Source organism: Gadus macrocephalus, chromosome 18, assembly GCF_031168955.1.
Source record: "Gadus macrocephalus chromosome 18, ASM3116895v1".
Taxonomy (NCBI): domain Eukaryota; kingdom Metazoa; phylum Chordata; class Actinopteri; order Gadiformes; family Gadidae; genus Gadus; species Gadus macrocephalus.
Genome location: NC_082399.1, coordinates 13,556,895 through 13,581,900, shown reverse-complemented (window position 1 = coordinate 13,581,900; position 25,006 = coordinate 13,556,895). Strand labels below are relative to the sequence as shown.

The 25,006-nt window shown below is 48.5% G+C and overlaps 1 protein-coding gene across 3 annotated transcripts in view; it reads right to left on the bottom strand.

Moving 5' to 3' along the window:
• Positions 1-22,812, bottom strand: part of dnmbp (dynamin binding protein) — a 42,703-nt gene extending 19,891 nt beyond the window's left edge. The window contains exons 1-4 of one of the 3 annotated variants that reach the window (XM_060036442.1): positions 22,506-22,812; positions 13,252-13,406; positions 12,666-12,788; positions 8,928-11,351 (exon numbers count right to left, since the gene is read on the bottom strand). In XM_060036442.1, the coding sequence (XP_059892425.1) occupies positions 8,928-11,351; positions 12,666-12,788; positions 13,252-13,396 (2,692 nt within the window). In that variant the 5' untranslated portion in view covers positions 13,397-13,406; positions 22,506-22,812. Of the gene's footprint in view, positions 1-3,039; positions 5,189-8,927; positions 11,352-12,665; positions 12,789-13,251; positions 13,407-22,505 lie in introns of those variants that run through there. The other 2 variants (XM_060036441.1, XM_060036443.1) reach the window with 2 other exon arrangements.
• Positions 22,813-25,006: the final 2,194 nt, after the last annotated feature.

The following is a 25,006-nucleotide window of genomic DNA, read 5'->3' as shown; positions in this document are numbered from 1 at the left end:
ACACTTGATTCATTCTGGTGAGTCAGTGTAGGAGCATGGAGAAGGCTTGGGCTACTTGCTTTATCTAGCATGCTTATGGGTTGGGCTGTGAATATTGTTGGGATCGAACCTTGTTGGGGATCTTTTTAGTGGATCCAATTTTTATGTTTAGCCTGCAAGTCAAGCGTATCATGAAATGGCAATAGGCGTAGAACTCTGTACAAGCCTACATAGGCTTCGTTCCCGCCTTGCACGGATGTTGAAACCCAGTTCTATTTCGGTTGGGAGTCGTGCATCCTATTCACTATCATGCAAATCAACTAGGTCCAAAAGATGCTACTGAGCAACAATCATATAGAATCCTCCGCCAAATACTCTGCTTTGACCCTCGAATCAGCCCTGATGTCTGAGAAGTGATCTTAAACCCTACATCTTGATGGAAAATGCAGTGGACCCCGTTAGTCCTTAATTTCCACACACCGTCCTTTAGAGGACTTGTCCCACAACCTCCTAACAGTCTTTGCTCTTTACCAATCTAATCAGGTAGATAAACGGCATGACTTTCAGACTCTGATTAGCTTTAACCGAGGCCGTCTGACCTTGGGGCACGGACGAACAATAGCACCCGGGACCCTGCGGTCCACCCTGACATCATTACATTAGACCTGTAAACCCAATCAGCAGCAGGACCAGACAGACATGGGTCTGCACCGCCACCTGGGTCTGAAACCCTGACCCAGCTGAAACAAACCCCCTCTAACAGGATTAACTGGATGACAACACACCGTGTGTGTGTGTGTGTGTGTGTGTTTGATTTAAGAAAGAAATGGCGTCATCCTTCCTTCTGATAAGCTCCCTCTACGGATCCTTCACACACACACACACACACACACACACACACACACACACACACACACACACACACACACACACACACACACACACACACACACACGTCTAGTATGTCAGTGCGGGAGTCATGGCAGTGCTGGCTACAGCCTGGCACCAGACAGACCACCCCCCCCCCCCCCCCCCTGCATGCTGACTCTCAGGATTATAGAGGGGGGTCAATATGGCTAGTGTGTTGGGGAGCTACCGTGTGTGGGCGTACGTGCATGTGCGTGTGCTTGTGTGTGTGTGTGTGTGTGAGAGATTTTGGGGCTTGAGGGGCACCACCTGCTTCTGCTCAAACAATGAACTCCTGGTGAGGACACACACACACACACACACGCACACGGAGTCAAGTTCTCCATTAGCGGTTTGGGACGACTAGGGGTTTCTCTGTGTCGTCTTCCATTTCAATCTGAAACAACCGCGGTTTAATATCCTCCAAATACTTTGAAACTTGGGGTTACTCCATTTAAAATACACTACAGTGTCTTGGTCTCCAAAGAAATGTTCATGAAATGGCCGACACTTGCAACTGAAATGGCAAGTTGCATATAAAACAAACACACACACACACACACACACACACACACACACACACACACACACACACACACACACACACACACACACACACACACACACACACACACACACACACACACACAAAGTTATTTGTTATTTTATCAAGTTCCATCATGACTGTGTTCCATGGCAACATAACATTGCAGCAAATGGCAGTAAGCGGCAGTGAGTGACAAACCCTGACATGTCTCTTGGCGTTTGGACAAGAAACACCGCTGCTATGATGCTCAAGCAGGAGTGCCGGTAAGGACAGCCATACTCATACCAACTACAATGTATTCACTCTCTGCTGCTGTGGGTGAACCACAGCAACAGAGAGTGAATACATTGACGGTATAGGCGGCAACCGAGGATCAAACCCAGGACCTTTGGGTGAAGAGTTGAAGATCCAACCTAGACCTCCATCCTGCCCCTGCAAAATCACTCCCACCTCAACACAAGGATCAATGAAAGGTTGACGGCGCCTTGCTTAACGGCACCTTTACTAGGTGGAACCGTCAAATCGATGGTATTATCATAAGGAAATGTTGATGTACACAAAATATTGTGTAAATGTCTTTCTGGGATACATAGCCAAATTGTGATTGGACAAAGTCACAAAGCCAGGACAAGTCAACAGTATCTTTTTACCATAACACTACCCATCTAACAGACATGCACCTGTAGTTGAGGGGACTTGTGTCAACATCCTCTGTACACAGAACGCCGCAAGTTAGAGAACCTGTTAAGATTTCACATACTGTAGGAGAAAGAGAAGGGGTGAGAGAGAGAGAGAGAGAGAATAAGAGGGAAACCGAGAGAGAGAGAGAGGGAGAGGGAGAGAGAGAGAGAGAATAAGAGGGAAACCGAGAGAGAGAGAGAGAGAGAGAGAATAAGAGGGAAACCGAGAGAGAGAGAGAGAGAGAGAGAGAGAGAGAGAGAGAGAGAGAGAGAGAGAGAGAGAGAGAGAGAGAGAGAGAGAGAGAGAGAGAGAGAGAGAGAGAGAGAGAGAGAGAGAGAGAGAGTGTGGGAGGGAGGGAGGGAGGAGAATGACAACAAAAGCAGAGAACTGGCAAAACCAGCTCAGCAGGTCTCTGACAAATACCTCTAATTCACCTCCGATTTCTGAGAGAAAGGGCGATGCTCTCACATGGGAGCGCAAACCCACACGCACAGCACATGTACACACATGCATCCCAGAAAGACAGAAAGAGATTGAGATGGATTAACAGAAACGGAGACACACACACACAGACACACAGAGACACAGACACACAACCCTGGGACCTGCAGGAGAGCCTTGCGACTCAGCACATTGGGCGTCCCCCCACCATTGATCGATGGTTTCTAGGCAGGCGTCCAGGGGGGGGGGGTGTCTAGGGAGGCGTCTCCATCACAAGTGACCTTCTGGAGGTCGTGAGGGGGAGTGGGAGTGACACCGCCTCGCCATTTGGTTGTGTCTGCCTTTTTACAACTGCCTGTCGATACTCATTCAGAGATAGACTAGGGTTCAGCCTTAAAAAAATAAAACACACCCACACACCCTACGGACGAGAGCCTTCCTTTGGTGTTAAGATGACAAATATATAAATAATCATGGATGGTTACCTGGCTTCTTCTTCCTGGTGGTGGCAAATTGAGAGTGCTTCATGGAGCTCGGAGCGGTCTTCCTGTAGAAGCTGTTCCGGTCCAGGGACCCCAGGTAAACAGGCTTGTGACCCCGCTTGCGTCCGCCGCCCCCGGAGCAGGACTCGTACCCGGTCTCGCGGTCCTCTTCGGCCCCGCGGCGGAACGTTTCCGGGTCTTCCAACAAGTGCAGCTCCCCGAGTTTCAGCTTCCGGTTCTGCTCCTCCACCCATCGCTCACAGTGCTTCGTCTTGCCGTCTTTTGGGGGAGGCTCCTCGTACCGGGTATCCTCAGACAGCGATCGCACCACCTGGAACCTTTCCCGGGCCCTGTTGCGCGGTAACGTCCCCGCGCTCTCGCCGCGCTCTCCGCTGTCGTACCGTCGCCGGTCGTCACCTGGCTGGTGGTCGTAGCGCCCCTGCCGGGGGGAATCGCTGCCGCCTCGTCGGTCCTCGGCCCCCTCAAAGTCGTAGCGGTCCCTCTGGGAGTAGTCGTACCGGCGATCGTCGCGGTCCCTCGAAGAGTGTTCACGAGTGGGATCCCCGGCTCGGCGCTCGCAGAGATCGACGTCGTCTTCGTAGCGGTCTCTCCTCCGTGCCCCTGGATGGTCGTCGCCCTTCCGGTCGTAGCCGTCCCGGTATCGCTCATCCCAGGCCGAATCGCTTTGGTCCCTTCCCGGGTAGAAAGTTTCCTCGCCGGCGCGGCCGTTTGCATCTCTACATTTCTTGTCTCTCCGGTCATAGTAGTCATCAGGGTGATGGGCCTTGGGTTTGCGGTCGTCGTAGTCGTAGCGGTCGTCCTCTCTGCGTCGGTAGTGGTCCTGCTCCCTCTGGTCCAGGTACTCCCTGTCCTTATACCGGTCCCCGTCCAGGCGCTCTCGGTAATCGTCCCTGCGACCCTCCTTTTCGTCGTAGCGGCTGTCCTCACGCCGTCGGTCGTATTCGCCGCGTTCTCTGGGGTCGTGTTTAACATACCTCCTGTCCTCGTGGTAATCCTGCTCTCTGTGACCATCAGAGTACCTCCGGTCCTCGTTGCAGCCCCGATAGCTGTACCGGTCCCTAGTGGCGTCGGCGTGCTCCAAATCTCTAGGGACTCTAGTATTGTCCGACTCGTAGCTCCTCTCTGTGGCCCAGTGGTCCTGTTTGTTGCGCTGGTACTGCCTCTCCTCCGCTGGCGCGTTGTACCTCTCCTGACCCCTTTGGTCCACATGGTCATTGTTATGCGGCGGCTCCCTGCTGCGGTCGTGGGAGTTGTAGTCCTCAGGGCCCTGGTAGAAACAGTGCTGCGCCTTGCTCACCCGCTCGGCTCTCCTCAGCCCCAGGTGGCCATCCTCCGATCCGGGGTGGTAGTAAAGGTCCCGGCTCAGCGGTCGGAGGTCTTCGAAGGCCGGCTCTCCTGGGTTCTTGTACTCCAAGCGGGGCTGGTGAGGGACCATCTCCTGTGGCCTCGTGTGCACTTGGTTTGCCAAATGCACAGGCCAGGGAGCCGCCTGCATGTGCCCAGGGAGAGGTGGTGGTGCTGGTGGTCCTCCCACCCCCGCCATGGGCCCACCCGGACCAGAAACCATCCCGCCGTGGTGAACTGGATGACCAGGACCCATAAACATCATCGGTCCCTGGGGCTGCCCAGGTACTGGTCCATATCCTGGGAAAGCAACCTGTTGCTGCTGCTGCTGCTGAATCTGGAGGTGGTGGAGTTGCTGGAGCTGCTGTAACCGCACCACCCTCTCATTCTCCTTGGCCCAGTCGGCGCCCCCAAGCTGCTCCACGCTCTTCCCCCTGCGCACCGGCTGGCCCCCGGGTCCGTAGCTCCAGTCTGCCCCCCCGTACCCACCAGGGTGTCCGAGTACCACCTGACCCTTCATGGCTGGCCGTTATCCCCAGGCTGCTCTCCTTGAAAACGCCGTCCTCTTTCTCTCCTTCTTTCTGTTTGTTTCTTCACAGTGGCTTCCTCCACCTCGTCTCCATAGTCCTTTTAGTTTTCATTAGCCAGCGCTGTGCAGGGCCTCTCCTGCTTGGCATATTGTTTTACTTTCTGCAAGTCCGTCAAAACTGACAGACTATTTCTCCTCCGTCTCTCTCTCTTGCGCGCGCTCTCTCTCTCTTTCTCTCTCTCGGCTGCCTGAACAGGACTGACGAGGTCCACAGCGACTCCCAGCCAAATCCTGCCTGTTCCCTCCCCCCTCGGCTCACCCTATTCGCTGGGCCCCGTGTTGGGGGGAGGGGCTAGAGCTGCTGAAGGGGGCGGGGCCTCGTCTGGGCTTTAAGATTGAGTTGCGTCACGTGACTCGTGGATTAGGAGAATGGGGGCCCCTCCCTGTTTTGTAATTGGCCAGAACTACTGTTTGCAGGATAACAAAGTCTAGAGTTCAGTGGTGGTCTGTGACAGGGGGAAGAGGGATCTGACCCCCGCGGCCAGACTCTGAAGAGGGGGGGGGGGGGGGGGGGTTTCCACCCAGGACAGAATCATTTCCTCTTCCTGTTTTGGTCAGGTTTTTTTTTCCAGTCTTCCCAAATGGCCCAAAAGTGATGGTTATTAACAGTCCCTTCCTTCTGGCTAAGGCGGATTTAAAAGTGTCAATATTTTGTCTTGTTATTTGAGACAGAAATGCTGGAGAATTACCCTTGGGGGAACTGAAAACCACTAAATGCCACGGGTGGTCTTTGCTTTGGAGACCAGAAGGATACTATTGTTGGAAATGTATATTAATTTCTGTAGAAAGTAGAAAACGAACAGACAATCATGTCTGTGTGTGTCCGAGTTTGTGTGAAAGATACAGAAGAGAAAAAAAGGGAACCAGGAAAAAAGGGAGGAAAAGGAAAACCAAAGACGGAACAAAATGAATAAAAAAACAGGGAAAAAAATTTAAAAAGGAAAAAAAGGAAAGCAAGAACCAGAGAAAGAGAGAATAAAAAAAGAAAGAAAGGATCGTATAACTGCACACTGGGTGATAATATCATCCTTGCTCAGAGACACTTGTACCACATGTGCACATTTCAGCGTAGCCCCACCCGGAGAGCCGAGCCCTGCAGGAAGGGACAGATTACGCCGACCCAGTGCAGCGTAGCGCAGGCGGCTCCCCGGGCACAAAGGGCCTTTGTCAGGGGCCGTCCCCGGGCCCTCGCCCGGGGCCGAGGAGCCATCTTCAGTGTGAGAGAAAAACATGAGCCTATTCATAAAGCCGGCAGGTCGCTCAGTGCCGCCCCCTGCTCTGTCTGCACAGACACATCAGCTATTAAAGGGATAGTTTAATGTAGGGGAGGGGGGGGGGGGGCACACACTAATTACAATCCATCCGCATAAACACACACTTGAGCAAACACACACACATTAATCACACCCATTTGAAAACCCTGATGAGGCAGCGAAAAAACATTGGCTTTTTGTCAACAACTCATTCCTAGAATTCTGTCAAAATTTAGCACAATGCAATCTCATGGGACGGGAAAAACATTATGTATAACATCGATCTATTTTAAAAGGGGCTTTAAAGTGTCACATTTTGTGATATGCATCACTGCACTCTATTGTAGTGAACGTGTTCCTCATCAAACCAGATTTGGGTCATCTTTTCACACACTCACACGTACACATTTTAAGAACTAAATTCCAGGGCTGGTTCAATCAAATCCAAATTCCTTAATGTTATGCCAGACATCGTTTCTTATCTACTCACCAACCAATCAACCTCTCACCTTTGCAACACAACATGACCGAAACCCTACAGTGTGTACTTAGTGTGCACGTGTGTGTTTGCGGGCCAACCTTGATGTCTAATGTGAACACTGTGCAAGCTGTCTCGGAGTTCGCCATCGTGTTTTGTGTGTCTATTTATGATTCTCCGTTTCGAGAACACTTTTCTATCCTGGGTCACTCAATGAATAGTAGGTTGAATTAACTTTTTTATTGTTCACTACTTTTTCAACATCACTACCTGACCCGTCTTTCAACTTTTCTTACAATGTCTTCACTTTTGTCATGGGTATGCTACCGGAAAGCTTGGCTTTCCATCAGGGTCAATAAAGTCTATCTTGATATAATGGTTGATTTGAACTCTCTTTAAAGCTTTATGGTCTATGCGTCTTGAGGGTGTCGTGAGGACTTTGGAGCCGTCCCCTGGTGGACTGAGTGGGACGGACCTCGTGGAGTTTCGGCCCTGGAACAATAAACAGCCCATTGTCTCTGACACTTCACACTCCTGATCCACGCCCCGAAAGAGCATAGCAACAACACACGAAGCCATTCCTCAGATACAAGTAGAGAGTGAAAGAGAAACAGAGAGAGAGAGATGTGGGGAGAGAAAGAGAGGGGTAGAGAAACATACAGAGAGAGAGGTGTGGAGAGAGAAAGAGAGGGGTAGAGAAACAGAGAGAGAGAGAGAGAGAGAGAGGTGTGGAGAGAGAAAGAGAGGGGTAGAGAAACATAGAGAGAGAGAGAGAGAGAGAGAGAGAGAGGTGTGGAGAGAGAAAGAGAGGGGTAGAGAAACATAGAGAGAGAGAGAGGTGTGGAGAGAGAAAGGGGGCAGACAAGAGAGTGAGAGAGAAAGAGGAACCAGGAGTGTGTGCGTTTTTGTGTGTGTATGGGTATGTGTGTGTGTTTGTGTGTCAATTTCAGTCCATTAAATAAAAATAGCTATGATGAAACAAATTAACTATGATTATTCCACAGAACGTATGAATATTAAATCATATCATTAAATATTTTTTTCATTCTTTAATTTAATACATTTTCTTTGTTCTAGTCTTTCTCCAAACTTTAATATTCAATATTGACTTTGACATTTGTTTCTTATTTACTGCCCACAGACAGGGTCCTTTCAAAATAATAATGAGTTTATTCATTGAAAGAGTTATTTAAACGACTTGCAAGTTTGAAAACTGAAACCAAACCCGTTCCACATCACCAACAACCTCACAAACAGCAACCAAATTCCAACGCATACGTTTACTAATTGCCACAACCTGCAAGGTCCCAATGCTAATTTTTAAGACCTGCTCATTTCCACTTCACTCACTGTGGGAAATGTAAACAACAAGAGAAAAGTGGTTCGCCTATATCTGATGGTCTTATCAGAATATCTAATGAGGGTATCAGATAGTGGGGGCAGGTTTAAAAAAGGCTTGGTTACCTGTTCTATTGTTTGGAGTTAATCTAAAGAAAGAATTTGAGAAACACCTGTACTTACAAAAGGTACATTCTCACTTGAAGAGGAAACCTGATGAAGAAAATTAGCATATATAATCACGCTAAAGCCGTCTAAAGTAGAAGCATGTGTTGGGAGCAAATTTAAATGTATATGCAAAAAAATAAAGAATAGAGACAAAAAAAATCCAAAAAGTTGATACATTATCTTGTATTATATATCCAAGACCTCTCATTTTGAGCTGTAGATCAAACCATTAAAATATAGACCTAGCAGCAGTGTAGTGATTGACGTGTAAAACAGAAGGTATTCAACCATGAAAGTAGGTAGATATTTGAATCAGCTGCCGGCCATCTGGTTCACCACCAGCTGACGTGGATCTGACCTCTAGCATTTAAGATTGATAGTCCAAATTAAAGTGGACGGATCAAGAACAGACAGACAGACAGACAGACAGACAGACAGACAGACAGACAGACAGACAGACAGACAGACAGACAGACAGACAGAAGGACGGACAGACAGAATGACAGAGAGACATGCAGACAGACAGACAGAACGAAAGACAGACCGTCAGAATGACCAGACAGTCAGACAGACAGACAGACAGACACGCAGACAGACACGCAGAGGGACAGATAAACAAGAATACACCCGGCCAGACAGTGCAGGAGACAGACAGGTCTCGGAGCGGTTTGCCAGAGACAGACAGACAGACAGGTCCTACCTTGCAGCTGCTGCAGCTCCAGTGTGAGGGTCTCCAGGGTGTAGTTGCAGAACTCCAGGTTCTCCATGGCCTGCAGACGGGCCTCCCCCTGCTCCTCCTCCTCCTCCTCCTCTCCCCTCTCCTCCTCCTCCTCCTCCAGCATGGCACGCAGCTCGGCGGCCGTGTGCGCGTACTCCTCCATGTCGCGCTCCACCTCCTGTATCCGCAGCAACAGGCGGTACTCCTCCTGCGCGCGCTCCTCCGCCTCCAGCCGCTCCTCCTCCCTCCGCCTCTCCTCCTTCTCCGCCTCCTCCGCCTGCCTCTCCAGCTCCCGCTCCGCTTCCTGCCGTCGCCGCTCCACTTCCTGCTCGTGGCGCTCCGCCTCCTCGCGCTGGAGCGCCGCCAGGTCCCCGAACTCGCCGCCTTCCTCCGTTGCCGACGGCGTCGGGGGCGTGGCCTCCGGCTCGGGGTCGTAGAACAAGCGGGTGTGGCTGGCGGGGGGGCGGGGCGCCCGGGGGGCGGGGCGCGCCGGCCTGTACGCCGCGGGGGCCGGCGGGCGGAGGGTCCGGGGGCGAGGCGGCGGCGGGCGCAGCGACCTGCCTCTCTCGCCTAGCGACGACGCTAGCAACGACAATGCCGACGAGGACGAGGAGAAGAAGCCGCGGGGCGGGGAGGGGGCGGGGGCGGGGGAGGGGGCGGAGCCCCGCATGATGTCCCCCTCGGTGCCGTAGTCCAGGATGGAGTAGTGGCGCGAGACGCTCGCTCGGTCGCCGAGGTCCTCGCCGCCGTCGTCGTCGTCGTCCTCGTGGTCGCGGCCGCGGCCGTCGTCGGGGAACACCTCGGCGGGGTCGTCGTCGGGGGCCGGCGTCAGGCTCCTCTCGAACTCAAAGAGCTGCTGGGACAGCTTGGACTCCAGGTCCCCGGCCGACAGCCCCAGGGCGTCCAGGGTGAGCGAGCCGGGCCGCCGGCCGCGCCCCGCCGGCCGCGGGGAGGGCGTGCGCCGCTCCATCGTGTCCACGTCGTTGATGCTCGAGTGGCGCGTCAGCTTCTTCTGCCGCTGGGTCTCCACGATGCGGATCAGCGCCTTGCCCAGGCCGGCCGCCTTCCCGTTGCTGCCGGTGGCGGCGCCCTCTGCTGGCGCCCTCTGGTACGCCTCCCTGTCCTGGGAGCGGCGGCGGCTGGGCAGCGTGAGGCTGTGGATGCGCTTGAGCTGCTGTAGTGGTGAAGGTGTGGGAGCCTTTGGAGAGCCTTTACCGTTAGCCGCCGCGGAGGAACTAGTGGCGGCGGTGGGGCCCATGCTAACATGCCGCCTGTTGCCTAGTGACGGCGGGCTAGGCCGCGGCGGCAGCCTGGGTCTGGACGGCGGAGCGGAGCGGGGTCTCCTGGGTCCTGGCTGGGCCGGGGCGGCCGGCCGGGGGGGCTGCCGCTGGGGCGCCAGCTGTGTGCTAGCCCGCGTGCTAGGCCCGGCGCTAGCGCGGCTAGCGTCTTCCTGTGTGCCCCTCTTCTCCGCCAGCTCAAAGTAGTCCAGGTCCCACACCGTGTGGTCCTCGTACGTTGTCCAATCAGAGCCCTGCTCCGGCTCGCCGGGGAGTAACTGAGCGGCGTCGGCCTCCACCGCCGCCGCGTGCCCGTTGTCCTCCATTTTCACAAAGCGGTGAGGGAACACGCCGCGGCGACCTTTGACCTCGCCCTCCAGCCAGCCGTCCTCCAGAGTGTTGACCACGCGGACGCGGTCGCCCACGTCAAAGTCAAGCTCCCCCGCTTCCATGGCGCGGAAGTCGTACAGCGCCACTCCGTACACCCCACCCTCCTCCACCTCCTCTTCCTCCTCCTCCTCTTCCTCCTGCTCCTCCTCCACCTGCTCCACCTCCTCTTCTTCTTCCTCGACAAACTCCTCCTGCTGGTGCTCCTCTGCGGACATCACCTCTTCGTCCTCTTCCTCCTCCTCCTCCTCCTCCTCCTGCTCCTGCTCCTCGTCCTCCTCGTACTCCGCCCCACCGTTGGGCCTCCGGTCGCGGTCGGTGAACTTCAGCTCCGGCCGGCGGTCCCCGAACTCGGGGGTGAGGGGGGACCGCAGCTGCCCCACGAGCTCCACGAAGCCCTCGGGAAAGACCCCCGCGTGGCCCCGCAGCTCCCCCCGGAACCAGCCCGGCTCGGGCACGCCCGTGATGACGATGAGGTCCCCCTGGCGGAAGTCCAGCTCCTCGTGGAGCTGCGCGTGGAGGCTCATGAGCGCCCGGGCCTGGCCCAGCGCGTGGGGGGGCAGGTCGGCCGCCTGGGCCTGGGCGCAGCGCTCCGACAGCAGCCTGGAGCTGGAGGAGAGCTGGAGCTCCTTCAGGCAGGAGGAGGGCAGCAGCCCGCGGGCCCCCCAGGCCGAGCAGCCCCGCTGCCAGGGGGCGCCCAGGTCCAGGGTGGCGGCCCCGGAGTCGGGGGCCACCACGTCTCCTGGGGAAGAAGGCAGGGGGGGGGTTAGTGGCCAGTGGTGGGGGTCTCCTCCAGCACCCCATGTATTGAGGACATTGGGTTTAGACGTCTGGACTTTAGATACTTTTTGTATGCATTTTAGTGAGTACAAACTAAAACGCCACATACTATAGTCCAGGATGTACGTTTAAATCCTTGTTCTTCAATAATTATTATTATTGAAGAACAATAATTGTAATTTACATCCTGGACTATAGTATCCAACTGATTATAGTAGTTGGGTACTCCCTCCTTAAGTGTCAGTTTCCTTTGTTCTGTTTAAGTACACGTTCTGGGGTCATGCTGCAGTGAGCAGCTACGGCGCCATTGGAAGTTTGGGCTGTTTAGCCAAGAGGTCAAAGGGCAACATTCCAGAGCACCGTGGCTCCGCCTCCCCATTGTGTTCGCTGACCGATATGGAACATATAGTTATGACAGTCTCCATCTTAATGGTAGAACAAACATACGTGTCCTTATCTCAGTATCTCAGCAGTTTTGATGCCTGATTTGTTTTTTACACTGAATGAGGAATGTAAATTTACATGTGCCCTTTATTTACTACAATTAATTATTATTACATTTTGTGTCAATGACACTAAAATATGTTGGGGAATGAAGCCTGATCATTTTTGTTCACACATATATGATATAGTCTCTAAGGCTTTCAAAACATTACCTAACTCAACAAACGTGTGACGTAATTAAAGTAACAAGACTTGAAACAGAGAGATGTATAGTAATAGAATATCAGTGTAGCATATTCATCCTAAAGCGGCTTCTGGTGACATCTAGTGGTCACTGTGTGTAGCTACTATCGCATATAAGAAGTCAACTCTGATGTTGTTGAAGATAATGGAAGGCAGTTATACCCAAACACACAATTACACGACACCACAAGACATCATATTTACCTGAGCACACTGACATTATACTCCTTCAAATAAGTAGCAGGAGGCAAGATGAAAAAAACATGCAGCATTTAAATGACAATCACATGATTAGGCAAACATGACTAGCACATCATTCTAGTCTATTTTTGTTTATTAATAAGCACATTTATTTATTTGACTCTCCTTCAAAAAAGCAACGCAAATCTTTGTGCTCAGTTATTCATATCGGAATTGCACAGCCACCAGACACATTGCACAGCCAATAGCGTACCGTTATTTTAGTCGCCACTTACCAACAATAACATCTTAATGCAAAATATACAACTGTCAGACTCATTAAAGTCTTCCCCATTGGTCACATGGATGGCGTCGGCGGTAGAGCGAGCATGCCCTCTGTGTACCGTACCTCTCTTTAGAGCGAGCGTCCCGGGCTCGCTGGAGGTGAAGTCGTTGATGCACACATACAGTCGGTCCCCGGCCTTGGTACTGGGGATGGGCACCGCCTCCACGAAGGTGCTGGGGAACTGGCCTGCAGGGGGCGCCGTGGCATGGAGCGTCGGACAGGTCAGGTCATGTGAGGTACTCTTCTGCCTTCGTGCCTTGTTATTTGAGGTCATGTAACGCTATGCCATTTCCTGTGGTCTCATGTCATTTTAGATCGACTCCTGTGATGTCATTTAGACTTATGTGATTCATTTCTTGATTGTGTGTATTATTAGTCATCTCATGTAATCTATTGTCATTTCAATTAATTTGATTTAATCTCATGAAATCGTATGTATTATGATGGAATCTCATGTACCGTCAAGTAATATATTGTAATCTTAAAGTTATTTTATGCAAATGTATTTAATCTCATGTAATTTTATGTCATTGAATGCGCTTTTATGTAATCTCATGTATTTTCTCGTACCCGCATGTTAATTAATGTAATCCCATGTACGTACTCTCGAGTCATCTCTGGATGATGATGAGGTGGACCGACCACTCACCCGTGACTCCATCCTTGTTGCCGAGCAGCCAGAACTCGTCGACCACGCTGAGCACCTCGATGACGTCGCCCGCGAAGAGAGGCAGCTCCTCGGAGACGCTGGGGAGAAACTCAAAGACCGCCCGGACCACCGAGCCCACCTCCATCACTCATCCCCTGGAGAGAGGGAGGGAGGGAGAGAGGGAGAGAGAGAGAGGGAGGGAGGTAGAGAGAGAGGGAGAGGGAGAGGGAGGGAGAGGGAGAGGAAGAGAGAGTCATTTATTTTAAACTTAGTTTCCTTCATGTATGCAGGTCTCTAGTCTCGTCACTAGGTGGCTTAAATACACATATCCAGATGATTCTATAAAACCGAATTAGGCTTCCCGTCACAAGCCTCCAACACAGAGGATGGCATTGTTGTTTTTTTATAGTTTTTCTGCAGAAAACAAATAGCCTAATTTAATTTAGTCTTCGGTGACCAATAAAGTAAGAATGTCAAAACAAAACAAGCTATCAATGCTCCAATACAACATCATCAAGCTAGCCCCAAATTTCGTTAAATCAAACATTTGCAATGAATTAAATAATAATTTCTCTAGGACGTAAGTAAGCGCTCTCAGCCGGTGCTATACAGACTGCAGGTGTGTAAGGCGAGACGGAGGGAGAGGAGACAGAGGGTCAATGAAGCCTCTGTCTAGCTGGGGGGGGGGGCATGGCAGCAGCACCAGCGCCACAGGGGGCGGGGGAGAGAGGGGACTGAGAGATAGAGAGAGGGCCCAGGTTATCTTGATAAGGGTTCTATCTAGAGACGGAAGAGATATAGAGAATGAGAGACACAGATAAGAGCGAAAGAGAGGTTAGGCCATCCTAGTATGGGCTCTCTGGAGCGAGAAACACACCTGTTTCCTGTTTCCTGTGCGTGTGTGCGTGTGCGTGTGGTTGCGCACCACAGCACAAATTGAAACCCAAGCTAGCCCATTAGCTAATGATCACACAGTAGGTAGTGGTGGGTAATGCGCAGCTCACATGCTAACCTGTGTTGTGCCCTAAGATAGAATCATTAGTTTCAGATTCACGTCAGAAATAGTTCTGATCTAGTTCAAGATCTGACAGACATCCAAGAAAAACCAAACTAAAATGCTAAAATATCTATACAGATTTAAACACCAAGCAACAGAGTTTGCACCCATTCTTTCTACAGACTCTAAAGACCCATCCAGAACCACAGTCTGGGGACCAAGAGAGACCAAGAGAGAGCGAGAGCGAGAGCGCGCGTGCGAGAGAGAGGCTGGTGCAGAGCTAATCCCTGGGCGTGCAATCAGGCAGACAAGCCTCTTAGCCGGTATTTATGGATGGTCTGTGTGTCAGTAGTGCACGTGCTGTGTGACTCGTGCACACACACACAAACACACACACAAACATATACACACACACACACACCAGACAAAGTCAATGTTGACCCTGAGGTGAAGAGTATTTATAAGCTTAATCAATGACAATTTAATCAAAACAAAGAAGGAGCACTTGTAGTAGTAGTGATATAAGCTATAAGGAATAATATAATAACATAATAATAATATAATTATTATTAAATTGTCTATTTCATCAGACAATTTAACCCGTAACCCTTTGCAATAGGCCTGGACAAAAAGATTGAATAAACACAGTGTAGCCCAGCGTGTTTTCACGTGCATAAACACAACAGGCAGTAACGAGTTTGCATACCAACGTCACGCCAAATCTTTTCTGAGTTGATGTTCAAAGGTCGCTTGTTAGCAGGGGAGGAACTGAAGTGGACCTCAGGATTTATGAGGTCCTACGTCCTGATACACCTCACATATCCTGTTCACAATTCATTCATTCAGCCTACACTTCTATCCAAAGCGGCGTTGTGCTTGATATTAGCCTAGCATAAGGATGTGGACATTGAGGGATTGAACCAAGAACCTTTCGCCTGGGAGTCAAGCGCTCTCTAATCCTGCCCTCTGTATCCAAACCACCAAATATAAACAACCACCATAGCATCTTTATACAATACAACTAGCATCAGCTTCAATACAGCTGCCAGACAGAGCTCCAGGAATAGTTATTTGCTCTGAGCATTATTTATACTCGGGCCTTTTTGGACTATTTTTAACTCAATGTCCTTTTGCTATGTTTCTTATTGGCCCTCCTCCTTCCCTAGAAGCATCCCGCATTCCTGGTCCTTCTCAGGGCCTATTCTGACTATTGCCATTTATTGTTCTCCTGGCCCTATAGAGGGCTTCGGGTTAGGCCCTCTCACAGTCTGAGAATTAAGTTAAACAGAACTGCCTATACGAGCAGGGACAGACTACGTGGTGCCGATCATCGGGGTTGTGGAGAAAGTAACAGGGTTATGACAGACAGCTCAGTCAACAGCTGTCACACACACATATCATGAGAGTGTGTTGATCGGTGCCGGGTCATCTCTCTTTGCTCACACAGTTGCTGCTTTGTGGCGCTTTCAGCTGTGTGTGTGTGTGTGTGTGTGTGTGTGTGTGTGTGTGTGTGTGTGTGTGTGTGTGTGTGTGTGTGTGTGTGTGTGTGTGTGTGTGTGTGTGTGTGTTCCAACACATGTTTCTCATTGGGATGACTAGTCTTCTAGATTTCGCTCCCTCACACACACACACACACACACACAGTCTGTTAATGTGAACAATGCGACGACGTTTGAGTCCATGCATCAGCTTCTATCTGTCTGCTCTGATGTGCATCAAATTGTTACTGTAAAGGTATGTCAATTCTGAAAGTGTTCAATAGGGCAGAGAAGTGTGTGTGTGTGTGTGTGTGCGTGCGTGTTTCAGGATTTTGTGCCGTCCCTTTTGAACAACAAATTCTCACCTGGCACACATATGCATGCACAATGCTATCTAAAAAGACACACACACAAAAAGACACACACACACACACACACGCACACATAAAAAGACACACACACACACACATACACACACACAGGCAGAAGCCTCTGGAGAGCCCTGGTTGGCGGATAGGGAGCGGGTTTTTGCTGACCAACCAGGCGCTGCCTACTGTATAGCATCACGCATTCAGCCCAGCGCCGGACTGTTCTAGACATTAAAACAACAACAAACAACAATAACGGGACATTTGTCTCCCTTGCTTTTAGCTTTGGGATCGTCTGGTCTGTCAGCACATGGGGCGGAGGGGGGTGGGGACCAACACATGTCAACCGGGGTCATGTGACCATACAGGGGTGGAAGGTGGGGGGTAGGGGTCGATATGTGTCTCTCTCTCGACTCCCAGAAGTCTTGCTGTGTGGTAGAAATCAACAGCATCTCACAACCCGATTCCTCAGCATTTCAAAGGGACCACATACTAGTAAACTGTGTTTTCACAGGCGTGTGCTTTTCTAGAAAGGCCCTTACAGTGGTCCTTTATCTTCATATTGGGCTCCTCAGAGTGTCGTACACCGAGAGGAGCAGCGCCAACTGAACATCTGGCAGGCCCACATCTGCCAAACACTGAACACAAACACAGCCAATGATGACCACATGGAAGGCCTCTTATAGACCCAAAGCTGCAAACAAACAAACCAAGAAATCTGGATTATTTTTTCGGTTGGAGACTTCCACCTCTGTCTTATTCTGTCTGGATTTTTTCCTCTAAATCTCCTACCCTAGCTTTAACGATATATATAAATATAATTCCGAATTCATGAACATTTTATACGTCCAATGTGGGCGGAGAGCCCCCCCCCCCCCCAAGGAGGGTGTGGCATAGGGCCCCCAGAAGATTAGAATCGGCCCTGGTGACTACCTGAATCGATTTAGACATAAATCACTTATAATAATGTTGTTGAAATATTTCTAACAGCTTAAATCTTCCTTTTAGCCTCCAAACTCAATATTGAGGTAGACATCAAGACTGTGATTCATTATGAATCATTTTGCATCTTCTTTTCATCCAGTCCAACTGGGAGCTAAACACACCTTCAGGCTCGCGGGGACAAGTCCAGACATGGAAAAAAACAACTCATTCATTAGCTCTGTCCCCACAGGCCGTAGAGAGAGGAGACAACACGCTCCCTTTGGCTAGCTTTACCTTTAGCTTTCTCAACACCTTCATTGTTGACTCACAATCTCTCTCGTCCTCCTCTCTCTGAACAAGGAAGGGGCAGGTGCCCATCCTTGTTCGATCGTGGTTCTAAGTTAGTCATTACCGTGTCTACCTGTTCCAAACTCTGACTCAGACTGAGTCAGCCATCTACCATCTACATTGCGTCTAAAGGGTCAACCCTAACTCATCTGTCCCTCACCCCTCCGCCGATCTCCTCCCTCCTCTTTTCCTTTAAGCTTTCAGACTCTTCTTTTTCAAATTGTAATGTAATTCTACAGACGCACACATCAATAGACGCACACACGTAAGCAACACACGGAGACACAGAAATACATACACACAGCAAACGCCAAATACAAAGATTCACACACACTTGAATGCATGTCTAACACAAACACACCCCTAGACAGGCAAGCAGACTTTCCTTAACTTTCCAAATGACACACGTACACAGGGTGGAGCTCCAATCATGCATAAACATTTCCAGGGTGAGGAGGAACAGTCAGATGGAACTGTGCTGTGTTGTCAAGGAAACGGCTGGAATTGTTTGGGGGCCAGAGGGTTTTCCCTGGGAGGACCCAAGAGGTGTCCGTAGATATGCCACACCCAATCCTCAGAGAAGAGGACCTAACCAGTTTCATATGTGATCTTATGTAACTTATTTTTGGTGGAATCATGTTCAAAATCTTTAACAAAAATGGTAGGGTTAGTTGTAATTCTGAATAGATCTATGAAAATCTAAATATCTCATCTTAGTAAAAGTCAGAGACCGAACAGGCCAGACCTAGCTTCCCATTCCAGAAGGGACTCCGGTGGAAAAGGTTTGGAAGGGGTCATGACGTCACAACGTCCTGTCATGGTCGGAGGGCCACAGAGGGCTGGATAGTCTACTGGTGGGGGCTTGTCTCCAGAACTTAATGCTCTGGGCTGAATCCCTGCAATGTCCGCAGGCACAGTCTAGTTCTGGACAGGAGCAGCCTTGCCCCTACCTGCTTCTTAATGATGTGTCTTAAATAGACTCCATGTTGCTTTAGATAAAAGGGTCTGCTTTACTTTATTGCCTGACAATTTTCATTGATAAGGACTGTATATTTATTGTCACTTGGTTTGTCATGATTTAAGGCAGAGTACCCTCTAATCAATCCTAATCGATTAATCTGGATCATGGAATAAATTTCCCCTTTTCCCTAATTAATAAAAGTTATGATTTCCATTCATAAAGTATATTACGCTGAATAGGCTACTACATTGGAACCCAAATGAGCTTTCGTGAATAATATGACTGATAAGCGGATAAAGTGAATTTATAGCTTATAACAATTATATATTAAACATTCAGGGAGAATATACATAAAAAAATCAAGCTTATATTACATGTCAAGAAACAAACATAGGAACAGATTTGACCATAGAAAATGTTCTACCTGATATCGAGTCATAAAGCTTTCAGCATCTAGCCAAACGCATGCTAATGCTTTCCCTCCATAAGCATCAGGCCCTCGTTCATGTCAGTCCAGGAACATTTTCTGCCTCGTCAGCGAGTAAACCAAATCCCTCATCTCACAAAAATGTTAAGCACGCTGTCGTGCAATTCTATTGCTACCCAAAACCTCTGTGTTCGCTTTGTGAAGTAAGGCGAAATAATGGAGCATTCAATTATGTCAAATGTACTGTTAGCTTAAGCTATTGCAGCAGAGCTTCAGTCTCACAGACCCCTTCATTGAGAGGCTCTCATTCAGGAGGGAGGTTCTTGGGGCACACTTAGTGGGCATGCCCCCAACCATAAGCCATCAAACCCGCAAGGAAAATGACGGCTAACCCCAACCACCCAAAGGGAAAAGCAAGAAAGAAATGTTGAAAGAGCCAGGGACAAGAGATTCTGTCTTCCAGGATGTGAATGTAAGAGGTGCTGAGTGGGCATTTGGCTAGGCTACACCGCAGGGCACCACTGTAAACTGCCAAGCTCCTAAGTTCCTTCCTGAAATGTCAATGAAGCAAAGCGCGGCAGCAATATTGATAGCATGTTGAGCGAGCTAACTTGTCTGTATTAATCACCACCGTAGAGCTATGGCTATGACTTTAGCAAGTTACTATGCCACATTTATACATTTAGTTTTTATCAAAAGCAACACAAGTAATTTTTTCATGCATGCTATTAAGGAGTAGCTAGGAGGGTTGTTGGGGCATCTTGCTAAGGGATGCCTAAAGTGAGGTTGTTGACATTGGAGATTGAACCCATAACCTTTCGACTGGGAGTAAACCACTGTGACTATCAGTAGACTATCAGTGTCCCCTTCTTCCACCAGCAAACATGACAGATACATTACACAGGTGTGTATTTTCACATGCAACATGTGCTAAAGAACTCACACATCTCTTTTCCCCTTGTCACCAAATGTTGACACAAGACGCATTAGATAATATCAATAATTAAGCTCGGAGTTCACCAACCATCCAAAAGGAGGAGTAGGTTAGCCTGTAGGAAGCTGATCAATTGTACTCCTAAAGTGTTTGAATGCCAAGGGCTAACTGAGAGGGATGGGTTTGATCCCCACATGTAGGTCTGATGAGCAAAATGCTTAACCCCTTACTGATCCTCCTTGATGACATGAATCTCAATGCACTCCATGTTGCTTTAGACAAAAGCATCTGCTAAATGAAAGCCCTGAATCTGACATAATACCCCAAAAACATACACTGTGATTGTCTGTAGGTTAATACCAATACCCGTTATATCTGTATCCAAACGCAGTGGTCTATAAAACAGTTGGCCGGCTCAACCAAGCCTCATTACCATATAATGTAAAACACACCCTTTGTGGTGACAACACATTTAAATACACAGGCTAATAACTTCAACCGCGTGTGGGGATATGTGTGTATCATTCATAGATTACACTTTTTGAGTACACAGGCACGTTCAGAAGTATTTTGAGGAGAGGAAGACGAAGTAGGAGGCCCCATTAGCTCGTGTCGTGTTTCACCTCGGGAGGGGGATGAAGAACAGATTGGGTTACAGAATATTCCAATGACTGTGATGTCATGAGAGCCAAGAGATTGGTGGATGCTACTTTCCTTCCTGCTGGTTGCAGGATTAAAGGTCAAGATGGCTCCGCACTGACAACTACCATCCCCACAAGCAGACGTGAAACCAAGCCTTTTGGAACCAACTTTCAAAACACAAAAAGTGGACAGGTTCAAAAGTGCTGGGGGAGCCCGGACTTTTGATTTAAGAGTCAGGCGTAGACAGGAGGGAATAAAGAAAGGAAGCGGCAAACATGGAAGAGTCAGTAAGACCAACAGAACATGGACTGAAAATTGTTTTGGTGATAACAGATTGACAACGTGAAGACAGACATGATACTTCAATTAGTAGTTTGAATTTCGATTTGTCTTGATGTTAAGATACAGGCTGCTACTTGTTAGTGAGTTTAGCTTTTAAATTGTTAATTAGAGAATAAGCCTGAAAGACAATTTTCGCAGTTTGGTACTTTTTGGTAAGTCACCCGCAGCACCACAGGAGATGTTATGAGACAGAATTCCTCTTGTTACATCACATACTAAACACACCGATAAATCCCAAGCCCAAGGGCAGGAATGTTTGGCCTTCTGTCAGAAATACAGAATGTCAAAGCAGCTCTCAGGTCTGTCTGTAGCCATAGTAACTACTACTATGGCACCCGAGCTACACTGTTAATGGATGCGCCTCCCTGTGTTTGCCGCAGTAGATGGACCCATTTCAAACGTAACGTCTCTATGCTTGTAACTACAAAACTATTACACCTGCCACAACAGACCTGGGTCTCTTTCTCAAATCCCCTCCTCTACGAGTGGCTTTTATAATTAATAATTAATTTAAAAGCTTTAAAGTAATGCAGTATCTTTACTTAGAAATGTAGACCATTGTGTTCTCCAACTTATATCATAATATTGACTGGTGTAGAATAATTGGCCTAGTACGATTTCAGAGAACATCACACCTCCAGTTCAAGGCTGATATCATGTGTTGACCGAAAACCAGTGCGTGTAGACCAAACAGAGGCTGTCACCAGCACCTACATTTGCATAAGGGATATTGCGATTTCTAAATGTGTGATTTCCCTCTAACTACAGCACAGAGATAAACTCGACGGACACTAACCAGTCATACTGTCAAGCTCTGTGTATAATTGGCAGTATTCTGTATTGCATTGACAGTAGGCTTTGCAACACTATATAATAAATACCAAATAACAAAATCTTAGATCAGTTATATAAAGAGCAAACTACAGTGAGAAGAAAGACTTCTGATAAAGTACACAATATCTAGAACAAGGTTGAGATAGAGATCCAACCTCAAGCAATGAATAATGAATAGATCAACTACACACAGACACATGTAATTGAGACTGCCTGGCTTATTCAGTCCAGGCCCTCTCTGTCAACTGCTTGCTCTCCAGCTATTTGTCTCGATGGCAACACGTTATAGTGGTGAGCTCGTTAGAAGATCAAGTATTAAACCATTCAACCAGCGTCTATCAGTCCAGGCCCATCAAAACATGTGAATGGACACTTGTGTTATAATAGCACCAAAAATCGAATGTGACAGAAATTAATATTTGAAACGGTGTTGGTACATTATGTTTCCTCAAACGAGTTTTTAGTCATCAATCAACCCCATGTCCATGTATGTTGGTGGTTCCCGTGTACACACTGGACCATCTGACACAGGGGCCACTAGGTGACAGAGCATTGAGGGGACTTTTCCCAGACCACTTTAGACTAGGGGCCCTGATCTGATCTGATCAGATCAGATAGGCCCCTGTTGGCCCGGATCATTCAGGTCACGTCTGTCCCTGATAGACGGGTACTTTGTATGCACAGAGCACACTGGATGAACGGAGGTCGTGCTGGGCTCGACCCAGAGATCTACGCCCTGTATCACTGCCAATCCATCTCGGTCGTGTATACGCTTTCAGATGCATGTGAAGTAACGTTAGTCGTGAAACAAATGAGAAAAGTTACGAATTGTCTTCTTTACGCTTCAAGAATTACATTTATGGAAAGTAGACTGAAGTGGAAGTACACTGTGATATGCATTGTCCGTCATGTTACTTCTATATTTCACCTAGAAAACTAAACGACTTGAAACGTATCACTTCTAAAGAGTGTACAGATTCACTGCAATGCATCGCTTACCTGTACGCTTTCAAGTTTTCGTGCGGAAAAGTATAACGATCGTGCGTTAGATCCTTAGACCAGACATCCGACCCGTGGCCGCTGATATGGTGTCACTTTATTCTCTTAAGTTATGGCATCAACTTTAGCGACATAAGAATAGCCATGACTTTTTAACTTGAGATCACTAATGCGAACACTGGCGACTTAAACGAAGACTGTAGACCGTATGCCACACGGCAGGGGTGCTGCCGATGCCGAAGTCTCGACGGGATCAGCTGTCATCCCAGTAGAAGCTGAAATCACTGAACTGGTTGGTTCTCCGCTCTCCCATGCCGACGTGAACGCCTCATGGAATATAAAATGTGGCACGCCTCTGCTTAGGCTGGCTGAGATAGTGCCTGACTTAAAACTGATAAAATACTTGTATTTTATGAACCCTGCTGCAACAAAGGGATTTGTTGTTCCTATGATGACCCTCAAAGACGTCCCTTCTTATATATCATATATAGCGTTATACAGAGAGTGGTTTATAGAGTTAGTATCAGATTACATTGGCAAACAATTGATACATTGACAAATGTATAGGCTTATAGGCCTATTATATATTTATTGTTTTGTAGATTGATATCATTGATGTCCATTTTTCTTGTCCATTCATTTATTTATAGGCTATCATAATAATAAGGATATCATATATTTCTGTTTATGTTTGTACTTTGAAGTCTACTCTGTCCACTTTCTATAATAAATAGAAAATTCAAACTGTAAACAGAAGCACAGGGTTTCAACATGTGCTATCTGGTGTGTGCAAGTGCTTTTGGCAGGGGAAATATTCTTTTGACAATCTTATTCACAGAAGTAAGGTTGTACCTGAGCTACAGCCTCAGTTACGACAGAGGTTAATGTCTGTCTATGTATGTGCGTGTGTGTGTGTGTGTGTTTGTGTGTGCATTTACAATTGAGGTGTGTGTGTGTGTGTGTGTGTGTGTGTGTGCATATTCAGTGTGTATGTGCATGTTCAGTGTGTGTGTGTGTGTGTCTGCATGTTCAGTGTGTGTGTGTGTGTGTGTGTGTGTGTGTGCATATTCAGTGTGTATGTGCATGTTCAGTGTGTGTGCGTGTGTGTGTGTGTGTGTGTGTGTGCGTGCGTGTGTGTGTATGTGCGTGTGTGTGTGTGTGTGTGTGTGCCTGCATGTATGTTCAGAGTGTGTGTGCATATTCGGTGTGTATGTGCATGTTCAGTGTGTGTGCGTGTGTGTGTGTGTGTGTGTGTGTGTGTGTGTGTGTGTGTGTGTGTGTGTGTCTGCATGTTCAGTGCGTGTTTGCGTGTGTATGTGTTCTATGTATTATGTGCTGTGCCAGCAGTAACCGGGTTTCCTCATCTTTGTCTGGACAATTGGGGGAAGTGGAGTCCATCACAGCCAAGGATGTATGTAGCAATACAATATTTATGTATTTATAGGTCAAAGTCCACACTAGTCCATACATTAGTGTATATTATAAGGTTTGGCTATAAAATAAGTAACACATTTGCAATAGAGTTGGTATGGACTGGATTGTTTTTTTTATGATTTCAAGAAAACATACAAATTGTCTTGGAAATCAAAACTTGTGTTCTTCCTTGTCGTGTCTTCATCAGGGATAGGAATCAACCTCATCAGACTGTGGGTTACAGATCACAGCCATCCATACGCACACACACACACACACACACACACACACACACACACACACACACACACGCACACAACACGCATACACACATACAAGCACACACAACACTATACACACAAACTCACAGGCACACACACTCTCTCTGAATGTCCAACATAGGAAACACACACATACACATTCTGAACACACAAAGTACACACACAAACGTAACCGCGCGTGCGCACACACACACACACACACACACACACACACACACACACACACACACACACACACACACACACACACACTACTGTACATGCATATACACATACATACTGAACCCTTTTAAAGCTCATGTACACCAGTGTCCACCGTCCACAGCAGCACCAACCCCAGTGCATTGTGGGAACATGTGATGACCTAGAGAAGTGTGGGGTTAAGTTCTTACTCATCGATGAGCGGGAAGAGCTCACCATGGGAGAGCTGTGTTTGTAAAATGTCACAGGTGGGCTTCATTGACGCGCCGTTTGACCAACACAGACACACACACACACACAGTATAATTCACTGTACTCAACGAATGCTCTAGATCAGTCGTATTATATAAATTGGGGTCTTTGTCCGCCGTACAGCGACCGGTCATTCAGAGAGACATGTGGGTATGAGTTCTATTGTCCCCCCCCCCCCAATGAATTGGCGGCCCGTTGTTTGTGACTAAAGTGAGTGCATGGCGGCGTTGGCCAGCACACAGTCCAACAATTGTTTTGGACCGTGGCAATCTACTCTGGCGTGTAGTGTCTGAGGGGGTGTTGGCGAGGAGGAGGAGAGGGGACGAACCGGCCGCAACAGGCCAGCGACAACAC